Source organism: Pseudopodoces humilis, chromosome 1, assembly GCF_049639895.1.
Source record: "Pseudopodoces humilis isolate 2021_Gansu_Grassland_sample_001 chromosome 1, ASM4963989v1, whole genome shotgun sequence".
NCBI classification, from domain to species: Eukaryota; Metazoa; Chordata; class Aves; order Passeriformes; family Paridae; genus Pseudopodoces; species Pseudopodoces humilis.
In genome coordinates this window covers 125,121,692-125,136,037 of record NC_142200.1, presented here as the reverse complement: position 1 = coordinate 125,136,037, position 14,346 = coordinate 125,121,692, and the positions used below count along the sequence as shown (strand labels likewise).

At 36.0% G+C, this 14,346-nt stretch overlaps 1 protein-coding gene across 1 annotated transcript in view; it reads right to left on the bottom strand.

Moving 5' to 3' along the window:
• Positions 1-2,168: 2,168 nt before the first annotated feature.
• The window catches only part of THSD7A (thrombospondin type 1 domain containing 7A), a 267,635-nt gene continuing 255,457 nt past the window's right edge, over positions 2,169-14,346 (bottom strand). Inside the window, exons 27-30 of the mRNA XM_088053378.1 lie at positions 11,705-11,787; positions 11,157-11,367; positions 7,772-7,859; positions 2,169-6,069 (exon numbers count right to left, since the gene is read on the bottom strand). Coding sequence (XP_087909504.1) covers positions 5,985-6,069; positions 7,772-7,859; positions 11,157-11,367; positions 11,705-11,787 — 467 coding nt within the window. The 3' untranslated portion in view covers positions 2,169-5,984. The remainder of the gene's footprint in view (positions 6,070-7,771; positions 7,860-11,156; positions 11,368-11,704; positions 11,788-14,346) is intronic.

Sequence of the window (14,346 nt, the reverse complement as noted above, 5' to 3'; positions counted from 1 at the left end):
TAAATGGACAAGTACCAAATCTTATTTTCTCTGAAAATAAAAAGATTTTTAGATACACTAACCCATAATGATAATTAAATAAGTTCAGTAACTGAACTTCTTGAAATGAGATTTCTTTGAAAATGGAAAACAACAAGAGTTATGAACATGGGTTACGATCCCGTGGCCAAGTTTTACCTTTACAACAGTGACAAATCAAAGAACTTTTCCCTTGCCTAAAGGGCTCTCAGCAGAGCCTTAAGAGGGCTGTGGGGTTTGGGGGGACTAATGACCTCCTTTGAGCTCTTGTCCCTGCAGGCTGTGTGCAGCTGCTTCCCTCAGTGCCAGAGTCTGCAGCTGAGCCACGGTCAGCATGCTGTCCACCCACCCCTTTCCTGCAGAGCTGTGACCTAACCAGACTAGGACAAGAGGGCTTAGACAGAATCCAACAGCGTCAACTTGCCAAGGCAGGTCAGAATATCACTACCAGAAATGGCTTATGCTTCAGGCTGGAAGGGTCAACGTCCAGCACCGCCACGCACGGGTATAACCACAGGTTGGTGTTAACAAGCTGCCAGCCTGCCTCTGCTGTGCTCCCATGGGGCTCAGTCCTGTCCCAGAGCTGCCTGGCAGCAGAAAGAGGAATGGCACATGCCCAGACTCATCTGAGGTGTGCCTTGAAGTAAGCCTTCCAACCTTTGTGTTTTAGCAGGACTTGGAAAGGATGCCCGTTTACTAAAGGATGTAGAGATGCTTCACCACAATGTCACCATGGGAAACGCCCTCCACAGCCAGGGACAAGTGAAGGTAAGCAAAATTACACACCCTCAGCCTCTGCCAAAGAATAAATGATGGGCAAGCAGAGATCACACACATACACACCCAACCCACCCCTACCCTGCCCCAAAAGGTTTGTTCATCTGCCTGGTCATTACCCGCTTTTGGATAATGACAGCTTTCCTGTATCAAAAAGACCAGTCAGAAGATTTAGAAATACCATTTTCTGTAACTAAACTGAGTGATGCCAAGCAGATCCTGAATGGCTGCTCAAGATCACTACTGTTTCTAGATTAGATTTTCTAGATTCTCCAATATTGCAGGTTTTCACATTACTAGAAGGCTAAAACATTTACAAATCTTGTCTAAGTCTCTTGATGTACCTCTCACTTCATGTCCTTTCATCACACTTGTACTAGAAAATCATATTCTCCTGTAATGTTTTGGGGTTCTTTTTAAAATAAAGACTACCCTTTCCCATTAATCTAAAAGTCTTGCAAACAGTTGCCAAAGTCTTACCACATTTTCTTTAATGAATGTGAAGATTCTATTGTCTTCATTGGTATACCGTAGCTAGTTCTCTAAATTTAAAAGAGAATTTAAATATTCTGCTCTTGAATGTTTTTTAACTGGTTACAAAATTTTTGCCTGTACTGAATTAAACACATTTAAATGATGTAAAGATTCATCTATTCCTCTGTTAGGTTGTAGGTGGGAATTCAAGACCCATGCTTCTGTGGTTTTACTGTGGTTTCCGGCAGGAGAAAATGTAGGTAGGAGTTAGTTGTGAAAATCCTGAAGTGCCTCAAAAATCAGAGTTGTGTGCTCTCAAAATTGTGTTTAAATCTTTCAGGGGCTAGCTTGGAAAGGTTACTGGGGAGCTAATAATTACTCAAACGGGACAAACCTGCCATGATATGCTGTGTAAATTACACATCAGAACTGGACATGAAAAAAATTGAGTTTTGGAGGGCACAGAGATTGAATATGAGCAATTATGAAAAAGTACCAAATGATTTCTTTTCTTCTTTTTCATCTTGTGCAGGGACTGTGACAGATTCAGCTTCACTTAAAGTGAATAAATGTCTTTTAGTGAGATCTTGATTGACCCCTTATTCTCTACAGAAGGGTTGTTTTTTCTGATATAAAAATGGCAAGGAAGATTTTTTTTTATTTTTTTTCATTCATTGGATACTTACCAATTTTATAAATATGTTTTGTAAATTTTGTAAATTTGTAAATATGACTAAATATGTTTTGCAAATTTCCAAATCAACTAGGACTGTAGCAACAGACTTGATTGTTACCATAGCATCAGAAAGTATTTTTCTTTTTAAATAGAAAACTAATTTTTACCAAGAATATGTTTGCTAACGCCTTTCAGAAAAAAGAAGAGACTATTTAAAAGGTGGTTATATTTTAGGGATCTGGCTTTTATTGTTACTCTATCCCAGCATAGTATACTACATTTATTAAAAAAAGACATTAAATGATTTTGTGTTTATATTTATTGTCAGCAATACATCAGTTATGTAAAAATAACCCAGATGAAAATGTAAGACTTGTTACATTTTCACATCATCTGTATTAACTGAATAAAGCTTAGTGACAATATACACAAATTTGCAGTAGTAGTCATACGTAAACATTTTGTGCATTAAAAAAGAAATATACATAATTTAAAAAATAAAAATGCATTACACAATTTACAAATTAACATTAACCAAAAAAAAAATAAAAAAAAAGGTAAACATTCCTCAGACAGCTGCCTCCTCATTCTACAAAATAAATATTCAAGTAAATTAAGTTAGGCAAAATAAACTCTTAACTCTTAACAATTTACATAAAGGTAAAAAGACAGATTTCCATTTAATTCAAGGTATATTTTACAGTGATTTACACATAGGGTTTTTTAATTGGTCTCCAAATTGTAAGATTGGAAAAAAAACTTTATTACATTTTGGCAGGAGGAAGGGGGTTTCAAAATTGATACTTTATACCAAATATAAACAGGCTTGTGCAGTAGCATCAAAGCTTCAAAAAGGAACTGCTCCAGGACTCAAAGCAGACACAGTAAGCTAGAAACTACAGTTTTATAAAGGAAAATATAAACCACCACATCAACAGGAAAATATCTACTTTGCTATTTTCTGAATGGTTTATTTGATCACTGGGAACATTACTTTCACAAACTAATAATCTACAGTAGTGGCTGCTTTAGGCACTGGGTTTGTAGAAGCACTCTGATTTTTAAAGCAAATTGCTTTTCATTCTATATTGATAATTCACATATTTTTTATTTCTGTTTCAATGCTAGAGGGCTTAATCACCTTTGCAACATTTAGATTTACATAAAATTTCAGCCCTCCTTACAGCCTAGTATTTTTTTCTTGATAATGAGGGAAGCCATTCTGGCTTCAAATTTCCATGCACTTTGCTCATAGAAAAAATAATAATAAAAACGCACTCTAGATTTTAAATGCAGCACTAGTATGATGCAGATGTGCACCAGATATTCACTGATCAGATATAAAATGTAACACATACTAAAATACTTGCATGGATTGCAAAGGCCAAACATACTTTAAAAAACCCTCCTATCTCTTTGTTTATCAATTTCATATAGTAAGAAAAAGGAGATGTCATACCTTTAACTTCAAGTTGTTAAATACTTAGATTTAGGACATAAAATTCTTCAAGGCAAGAACTAGGCAACAGTTCCTGCTAAGACCAGCCAGTGTCATAAATAAAGATGACTCATTGCCAATGAAAGAAACCCTGTTCCCTCAATGCCCTCTTGGTCCAAAACTATTCAACGACACAGAATCAGACTTTTAAAATACCAGAAATCATTATTAAAATCTGTCTTCATGTGTAGTTATTGTTGTTTAATACTTCATAATTTTTCCATGTTTTGTTTTGTACATCTGACAAAAGAGGAACCAACCAGGTTTTTCTTATTTTCTACTCAAGAATGCTGAAAATTGAAATTATCAAGATTTGTATTTTTGCAATGTATCTTTACAAAGTGATGGAAGACTGAATACTCCAGTCCTGAAACATATATATGAATGAACCACTGCTGTGGCAGGGGGGCATGAAATTTCATCAGCTGCAGCCCAATCAAGGTATAAAATGAGAAACTAAATCTGCACCAAAGTTTGTTACAGTTGTTCCTCTGCTCATCATTCCCATTTGGGAAGTACCTACATCCTGAAGAGGGATGAAGGTAATTTTCTTGATGCAGTAACACCACACTGGTAATATGGCAGCTAAGTTAAAGTAGGACCATAATGTCTCTTAATATCCACAAAATGCTCATTGGTTTCAAGAATTATTCTACATAGAACAAAGGTGTGTATTTTTAAGAACAGATATTATCCATTGATGTCCATGGCAGTCTTGTCATTGATTTCAGTGGATCTGGGCCAAAGTTTGCAAAGTTAGTTTCATTCAGTGTGCAAAAACTGGTGCTTCTTGAGTAAATAGAGTGATGAGTAGGCAGAAGTGGTTTAGGTTATAAAAAAGACCTGAGAACCTAATAATTGAACTTTATGAAACAATTATTTTTGAGAGGTTGCCTGATAAAGTTTTGTATTGCTTAGTAGTGGCTCAGTCACTTGTATGTTCTGGCTGCACACAGAGGCCATTTGAGGAGAATAACCCTTCTCAGGTCATGGATAACATCCGTAACAGCCGTGTCACGCGAGTGGCAAGTCAATGAGCTTCATGCTGGAAGCCTAGCACTGAAAAGCCATAAGCATGGAAGAGGTAAAGGGTGAGTTTTCATACTGCCAGATTTTTTTAAAAAGTCATGAATATTAAAATGGCAGAACTATTGATCTTATTGTTTACTTGCCAGTACACTCAGGAGTTTAGCTGATAATAATTAAAAGAGTCAATTGATTTATCTTAATTAGAAAAGACAAAATGTCTCTGAGTATTGCACTGCCAGTAACAGTGAAAAAGCTCTCATTAGTAGAAGGAAAGAAAAGTAAAGCCATTTTATTTTAGTTGAACAATCAGGACACCCTTCCAAACAAGTATGTCTCTCAGAATTACAGGGCAACCACTTTTCTTTTTCTTTTCTTTTTTTTTCTAACAAAGTTAACAAATATAAAAAATCTAGTCATAAACAGCCTTCAAATAGAAACCAGCAGGACAATCTATACCAGTATAGGTAGATGGGGCAAGAAACTAGACACTTGTATTACTGCCATGGAGTAGAGCACAAATGGCTGCTGTGATGAGGAACGGTGTGTGTACAGCAAACGTCGTAGCTGATTCCATCCCGTCACAGTCCAAACTGAACACTACCCTCTTCAGGATTCAAGACCTGTCTACTTGACACTCCTTGCACAAGATACATCATTATTTTTTTTTCTGAAAAGAGGCAGTTTCTATGGCAATTCTAGTTAAGTGCATATCATGCTGCACTAATATAGTGCAAAAATTTGCCTTACATGTAGCAAAAAAGATGCAGGCAACAGTTTGAGTTAGAGAAAGTAGAAATGTATTGTAACATATACAGCAGGTATTTTTTTCCAGACACCAATCACTAGAAAATAGTGAATCTGAGAATGCCTCCTTTCTGGATGTACACATGAGGCCTTTATAATTTGGAGTGGTAACAGGACAGAATTTTGCAAGAATTTTGCCCTCTGAGACGCAGGTTAACACAAGTTATCATCAACTGGCAAACTGTTGAACTTGCTCAGTGGGTTAATCCCAGTTAAAAGTTAATATTGTGCTAAGTGCTAAAATGCTCTTCATCACATATATCATCTGATAGAATAATAGGATTCAACTGAGTACATATGTTATGTTTGAATACAAAGAGTCATAGATAGCTTGGTACAAACTCGTCATGCGTACTGATTATACTTGGTTAATGATGCAGGGGCTTCCAAGAGTTAATACTATGTCAGCTACAGTATCCTGGAGGCAGAAGTGGTGCTCAGTTCTGAGACAACACCACAGATCTCCAACTTCAGTGTCTATTAATGTGATTCTGCCTGATTTCTCGGTGCTGATGGTCTAAAGTAAAGCAGTAATACCTTGAGTATCTGTAGGCATTATGAAATCCATCCTTCTTTATCTATGGTGCAGGTACAAAAAAGAAAAATTCAAAATACTTAATCCACTCCATAGAAAATCCCTGTGGCTTTGAACACCTTCTGATTTCATTCCTAGTTTAGACTCCATTTGTCACCGTGAGAAATTGTATTTTACATGTCTGCATCTCCATCATAAGCCAAGGTTAAAGGTTTCAGTCGGTTGTTCTGTCTTCTCTGGGGCTTCTTTGGCTTTTTGCTGAAACAGTAAGATAATTTGTAAATAGAACAAGCAACTAATAACATACAAAAATGTATTTCAGTCTTAAATGAAAGATGAGCATGTTGATAATGCATTCAGTTGTTTATAAAAGATATAAGCCTGAAACTTTCACTGGGATCACTAATCATCTCTTTATCAACCCGAAGCAATATCTAATTCAAAGCTCAGTTGTTCAGAAACAAGCTGTTTTGGTGCTTATGTGACGTGATGAAATCCTTGGCAGGTACACTTGTAACATCACTCAGTTTTCAGAAGAATTCAGAGCCTGCCATGCAATATTTGGCCATGTATCAAAGCTGCAATCACATTCTTTTAAAAAACGTGACTCAAATATTAAACCGCTCTTGACACACTGAGGGTTTCTGCAGGAAAGATCCACCTTTTGGTTGGTTTAATCTCATCATACTTGCTGGAATGACTACAATTAATTCTGGATGTTATGATCAAACCAATCATTAATAGCAGAGGTATGGTTTTTTGCCGTAACATTCCTTGTCTAGCCTTGAATTCGATTTTAATCTAGCAGTACTTCCAATCCATTTGACACAGCTTTAAAAAATTACCAGGCCAAAGGAAAATGAATCCATGCTTCAGCACTTATCTTCTTTGAGTGTAATGTAAGCATTTATTTAAATCAGGCCTGTGCATCCTCAGTCTTGTCCAAAATCTCATTTCAGCTGTGCCACTTAGGCTGCTCAAATCTGAATATTTTATACGAAACCTTTTGTTACAATGACTTGCAGTAGCCAAGATTCCAGCTGAAATAATCTGCAGTGCTGCTGAATGCTTTGAATGTTTTCCTCAAACTCTATCCCGCCCCACCAGAAGCCAACCAACTAACAAAAAAAAAAAAAAAAAGACCACAAAAAAACCCCCAATGAACCAAACAAACTACAACAACAAAACAAAAACCACCACAAACAAAACAAACAACAAAAAAAACCCCACACAAACACCCAAAAACAAAACAAAAGAGCCACAAGCCACTCCCAAGCCAAACCAACCCCAAAAAAGCCCAAACGAATTTTTATATTACCTAGACAGAAGTGAGGTTTTGGGCAATGTTTACTGAATGGCAAACATAGCCAGAAGCCCCCCAAACACCTACTAATGCAGTATAGCCAAGAGCCTGATGTATATGACTGCACTTCCCTCACCTTTCACCTGTACTGATCCTCTGGATCAGAAATTCCAAACAGGATCTAGAAACTTCACCATTCTCAAAAGTGACTTGTTCAAAAAAGTATTATTTCATGTATTAAAAAGATGAGAATTTTTTCAGATATCTTCTGGTTCTGTATCTCTATATCTTGTCAAATATAAAATATGATTTGCCTGGTTACTAAGTTTCCTTCTTGCTATTTCTCTCAGCGTTTTTTGATACAGGCACAATATAATTATTCTGGACACAGTATACAACAACCAAGACAAACTGAGCAAAAATGAACTGTACACTAAGCTACCCCACATCTGTAAGTTGTTGTACCCTCAGAAGAGCATGTGCTGATGAATCATCTAGGGTACAACCAGAATCTGCTAACCTGAGTCTGGACAAAAGGACACAGCAAATTAACACTGCACTTCACAGAAGTGCCTGCAGTTCTACAGCAGCAGAGGTCAACATTTTCTTTACAGTCTGTGAGAGGACTGTTTTCTTATAAATAATTAAAGAACTCACCAGGCTAGATAGATCATAGAAACAATAAAGATGAGTAAAACAAATGCACCAGCAGCTACACCATAAACCCAGGTCTTCAGCCTCCCATCTAAAAGGAATGAATGTTAGTCAGTAGTGTCTGAGTTAGTCTTGTTGAATTATTAGTTCTGATACTGCATAGAAATACTTTAATAATCAAAAATAAATGTCTTCACTAGCAATTACAGTTAAATCAGAGTAAATATTGTTAAATAACTGAGCAATGACTTCTCCATGCTCTGCTTTTCAGTTGAAGTCAGGATCATTCACATGGAGCTGAGATCTGGGACAGAGGCAGCAGATGAGAGACACAGAAACTCAGCTTTGGGGCCCTCTGGTAGCGAGCAATCCCTCAGTGTGATCACAGGGCAGTGCATCAGCCTGGGGCTCATTTAGGATCATTTTCTATTCTAGCTCTGGTAAAGCAACCTGCCTGTTATTTTCATTCTTGTTCCTATTGACTTGTATGTTTTCAAAAGTCCTTAGCAAGCTGTATGTTATCCATCCCTTAACTGAACATGCAAAACTTTTACTACAGCATAAAGTAGTAAAATCTTAAAATTTCTTTCCCTACCAAATGCAAGTTTTGTTTTTATAAATAACTTCTCCTCACAGAATAAAAATACACAAAAAAAAGCAATGCATGCTCATAAATAAAGCAACTGTCTGTTGTTAATAAGGATGGTATTTATGTGCAGCCTGTGCAGTTTGTATTTTGGACATCATGTCCCTGGAGGTTTAGGCATGCATACCACCCTCCTTCTTGCCTCAGATGTGCCCAAGTCTACAAGGAAAATTATGTGGCTTTGTCTGTGGGGTTTTGCTCTGCCCACAAATGATCATGTCACAGCTAAAGGTGAGTGCATGCTTTTTGACTTATTACTTTTATCCAACTCATTTTTTAAATTTCTAAATGGCTTTTTGCAAACATTGTTTTCCAGAGGGTTAGTTAGCCTTGTTGCATCTTCTTGACAATAAAAAAATGTTCATCATTATAAAACTAAATTATTTAATTTTCAAGTGGTACAAGTTTTATTTCATGAAGTGGTATTTTCAATGTAAGCAAATACAGCTAAATTTTTTCTGACCAAACACTTAGTGCATCTCATTAGCTCTGCAGAACCAAAAGACCTCATCTATGCAGTTTGTATTTCCACAATAATAACAGAAGTTAGGCTAAGAGTGCTTGGTTACACAGCAGTGCTCCCCATTGCAGCTACACTCAGGCTTTCTGGTCTGTAGCAATGCAGTGTTGCTGTCATGTGAACAAGTTGTTCAAGACAAATCAATATCAGAACATTTTATCTTCGTTACCTTAATCAACCTAATGAAACGTAATAACTGATAATAATTGACATAACTGAAAAAACCGATCCGTTAAAGATTAATGGAACAATAGATTTGACATGACATATCCTATGATAATATCAATGAGAGGAATTCAGACTTTAGTGCTACTGAATAGGTTGATTTCTTTTAAAATAGTAACATCTCCTTGAAAAAAAGTCTGGCAACACCTTGTATACAGATTTATTTGTTTTTGTCAAAGCAAGGAACTCTGTTAATGAGGTCATTCCTATTATGCAACTACTGATATCTAACTCAGGCTTTCTGAATTCCCTCTGGACAGGTTATTTCTACGTATGCAAAGGAATTGGCATCTTGGATTCATCTTTTTGTGGTAATACCTCAGCCCAAGCAACTGAAGAGGACAGTTTTAATACCTCCATTTCTGGATCTACAATGTAACTTGTGGAAGACAATGAAAGAACTATTTTAGATCTAGATTTAGAAATTGTGAGGAAAAGAACAATCATGCTGGAGTAAACCCAAACCTTTCCAGTAGATATCCAATCCTGAAATAAAGCACTCAAGTCTAAATCTCATCTGAATTGGAAAATGTTCACTTCTCTCACACTTGCTCATAACTTCACTGTGTAAAGTATTAGCTCTGTTGAGTATGTTTGAGATTATCTGAACTGAGCTATGCCTCCTTCCCAACTTGAATTACATAAAATTTAATCTCAAAATACCTTGAAGTGTCTCAAACGTATCTTGCTCCAAAACCCTCCCTGAGCTCACGTGAGCATCCATATTCCTAAACTGTTGAAGGTGACAGTCTGATATCTGCTTGTTGCTATCAAACTGCGTCCTACAACACACCCTCTGCCATTTTCAGGAGGGGTTAGCTAAAATGAGTAAATCATAACATATTTGGTAAGATGCTGTTTTTTAAAAGAGGACCAGAAAAGTTTAGTTTTCTATTTTTTATTGTTGATTAAAGTACTTGAAGTAAAGATCATTTTATTGCAGGTATCAAATGTAATATAAAAGTACAAATAATAGTAAATAGTAGCAGGACTAATGGGATCTTAATAAGTATTTCTAATCCAAACATTATTTAATCTGCTTATTAGAAATGTTTTTATAAAAACAATTCTCAACTTGAAACATCTTATGGATTATGCATGTAAAGATAGTGCTTTCAATTCTGCAATTAAAAACATCAAAAAACCCTTTAGAAATAAATGACCTCCCTAAGACAGAAGTGTATTAGTATATTTAGTCCTATGTGACTTAAGAGACATTTAAGATGATAACCAAATGCACTCTTCTATATTAATAATATTTTGGACAATTGTATCTTTATGTGGAATTATTTTATTAATTAAAGCATTTTTAAAATCTAAATACTTAGTAGCACTAGAAAATATTTACTGATTACATGATGGACTTTATGAAATATTTTTTTATGAAGTAACTCTCTTATGCCACTCTTGCATGTAAGTCTTTGCTCAGCTCAAAAGAACATGGTCCATCATAAAAGCAAATACTGCTCGTAGAGACTTAGAGCAGGCCTATGCTAAATATCAATAATCTGGTTAGCATTTGACTAACATGAATTTGTTTAAATATGGATATGTCAGAAAAGCATTAGCATACTTATACCAATTATTCTCCTACAATCTATGCTATGGCTGCAAATTTTAAGCCTTTATTCTTTAAAGTCTTCAATGCTATCTTTTCATTCCTCAGTCAAGAGAATTAGTGGTTAAGACACCATAATTTAATATACTGGCTTGCACCTTTGCAGCAAACTCCCTTCTACAGTGGCATTTCAAATAGCTCCTGTGAATTTTAGAATGGCTAAAAGGAAACCAAAATAAGATTTCACTAAATATATTAATGGAGTAGTGAGAGGGCTAGGTGTTTACTTATGGATCTTCCTTTGTTTTCCGTAAGTACATGCCTGCCTTCTTAAAGGAACAGTCAAGGGTTTTTCTGGTCTTCCTAGGTGTACAAAAATATAAATGCCAGACCCTGCAGCAGTACTTAGCACTAAGAGCTGCTCATTGCATGACTTCACCTGGCCCAAAAGGCTGTAGAAACCAGGTCCTTCCTCGTCCTGACTGGTTACTGGGAGGCTGGGTAGGGTTCACAGCTCGACTGGTTTTCACATCTCCCTTTTTGTCCTCCATGGTGGGGATCACCACCACCGGGATGAGAGTGCACTGTTCGAGTGTGCCATCAGAGGACATAACTTCAGTGTATCCGTCTTCACAACTGCATGCTCTAGTCTGTAGGGAACAAGTGTTTTACAATGTGTAGCAGAAAAACAAGGTTTTCTGTGAGCTACAAAGCATAACAACATGGATGACTGGAAGAGAAGACTGTTTTGACGAGTGCTAGCCTGGAGAGTACCTCCTCAAATATTTTCATGCAAGTTCATACGATATCAACAGAGATTATTTAATATGTAATTGAAAGGTAGAAAATTGTGCGAGGTGAGTTTTAACAAAATTTGTGACTAGTAAAATCTCTGAAAATACTTTTTGTTGGCACAATCTTTGTAATCAAGAGATGTGTGGGAAGCCCTCATAGGGGTGTTCTATGCTCCAATGCAGTAGCACATACCTCACTGCAGTAAGCGTGGGGTTGGCTGCACGGTGGGTTACATGACCTGTCAGCATCTGGTTGGCGCATCACTAAACAGCCCCCTGTAGGACAGAAAATCATATTTTCACATGGTAGTACCTCACCACTGATGAAATTACTTGCTGCAGTATATCATGGATGACAAGCTTGCTGCTAATTTGAATGTAAAGGTCCTTCTTTTATTCCAAGGTGAAGGATAATTGGAATCAAGTATTTTCTTATACGTAATGTAAGGATACAGCAAATGCATTTAACTTCATGTGCATTTTAGAGAACTAATATTTGGCAATGGAGCCTTTTGTTTTCTCCTTTTTTCCTTTGGTGGATTGCCTAAAAAGCAAATCTAAAGACTTTGCTGTACTCAAGGGAACAGATGTGGTTATCTAGGGCCCTCCTTATGACATATATTAAAACAAAATTTCTATTGGCCACAATAGAAATAAAAGCATCTTTTTTATTTATATCTTTTTCTGTTGAACTGAAAAAAGGTTACTCATCCTGTTTATGAAAGGATACCTGTTTTCTGCTGCTACTGGGTCACTTTTACACATGCCTTTATGAATCAAGGCTTCATGTTAGTCTGAGATTTTATGAAAAGAAAGCAGATTTATCAGTAAAGTATGTACTCAATGTTACAATACTGATGATATTGTGTGTTTCAGTCTTTTCTCTTTTTATACAGACCTAGTTTTTGTTTCTACAGCTTTATATATAGTGCAGTTATTGTTATGGACCAATACACACAATCAGGCTTTCACTATCATTTCAGCCAGAATGACTTTAAAATGCATTTAGAATTAGTTTGAATTTACCTGTGCTTCCTTTTAGCTTATAGAAGAGGGATATGCATCACATTGTTTAAAATTCACAATGCTACAGGACAACTTATCATGCATCCCCCAAATTAACACCATTTTTATACTGGTGTGATATGATGATGAAATCCTGATAGCTGAGGTTGGTCACAACCGTAGCAGATGCAGTTAGTTGAGGTTATGTAGATCCAAGTGTTAACGGGATGGCTGGTGAAGAACAAAGAAAACCCTGCTGGTTGCCATAAGTTTTCCCCACCCCCAGAAAAGAAAATCATACATCCTAGCATACAAATCACATGCCTGTGGGAATCTATGTAATAAAATATCAGTCATCCAAGGAAGCAGAAGGAAAGAGTTGCCTCATCGCCCATGGGAAATAACACCTTCAAGTAAAAAAGAACTATTCAGCACAATGATATTATGCAAGTAAGCAAATAGAAAAAGACCTTAAAACACCAACAGAACTCACAATAACTATTTAATAATGTCCCAATTAAAATACACTATGTTAGAGCCAAATGTGCAGAAATAAAGATAACAAGACATAGTAATCAGAGATACGGGTTGCTTCCAAATCAAGATACGTAATCTCAATTTAAATCAATCATCTATGTGTGTCTATCCCATCTATGAGCTCATAAATACTGTATACAGTTTATACAAAACACTTTCAGAAAATGTACAAATGTAAATTAAAATCTGGTTCACTACTGTATATAATGTAGAGAAGTTCCCTCTACATTATTTATTACTATAATAGAATATTATATTTAAATGCTGCATTTTAAAACTATCATAAAACCCATGAAACTATAGCTTTGCATTTAACAGAAACATATGAAAAATATAGTTTTGTGTTGCATGGAGAACAGTGATTGCACGTCCTGGAATATTCCATTAGATTTCCTTTCAAATCAGAATGTTACCACAGCCTAAAAACCACATACAAACAAGCTTTGAAAAAAAAGTGATACAATATAGGTCTGAGGTTTGTTTGCCTTGGAGGTCCCAGTTTGAAAAATCTGCCAGTAATACATAGTCATACATTTGTCTTTCCTAGAATTTATCATGAGGCTGTATTCAGTCACATCAGAAGAAATTATTATTTTCATGTGACTGACTGTGATTTATGAATATATTCTGATTTTAATATCTCAGAGTCATAATCTCCAACATGCTCTTTACTTCAAATCCTATAGGGCCTTTCATAGATAATATCCTATATTAATCTCAATAAGAATTCTTACTTAGAGTTTTACTTACCATAGAAACATCTTAGCTAAGCAGGAAGAAATCAAGGTGCATAAATAATGCCCTGTTGCATTTCTTGTAAACAAGATGTGTTTTAATAGTCCTATGCCACAAGGTAAGATTTGCATGTATGAGCTATTATTTCAACACCTTGTAAAAATAATACAAGTACTTTATTTCTACTATTACCACAGACAGTAGTGGTAGACTCCATCATCAAGAAATACTGTGGTGGCAATACATAAAGAACAGCTCCCCTGCTGTGATTGACCTGACAGCAGCTGGCATTCAGGATATGTTTACAGTCTCTGAGATTCTTTTACTATCACTTGGTCTGACACAAAAATCATTTAAATAAATGCATAACCCTTAGATTAAATGAATCCCTTTTGCCAATATATAAATCCATATAAATAGATTCATATGAAGATTTTCTTCTGAGATCTCAGTCCTTCCTAATTAATGTTTTTTGTGCTTTGGCTTGCACAAAAAGTCATGACATCCCATAGCAGTCCATTATGTATCTTGATACAGATTTATGGCATTGAAGTGAGG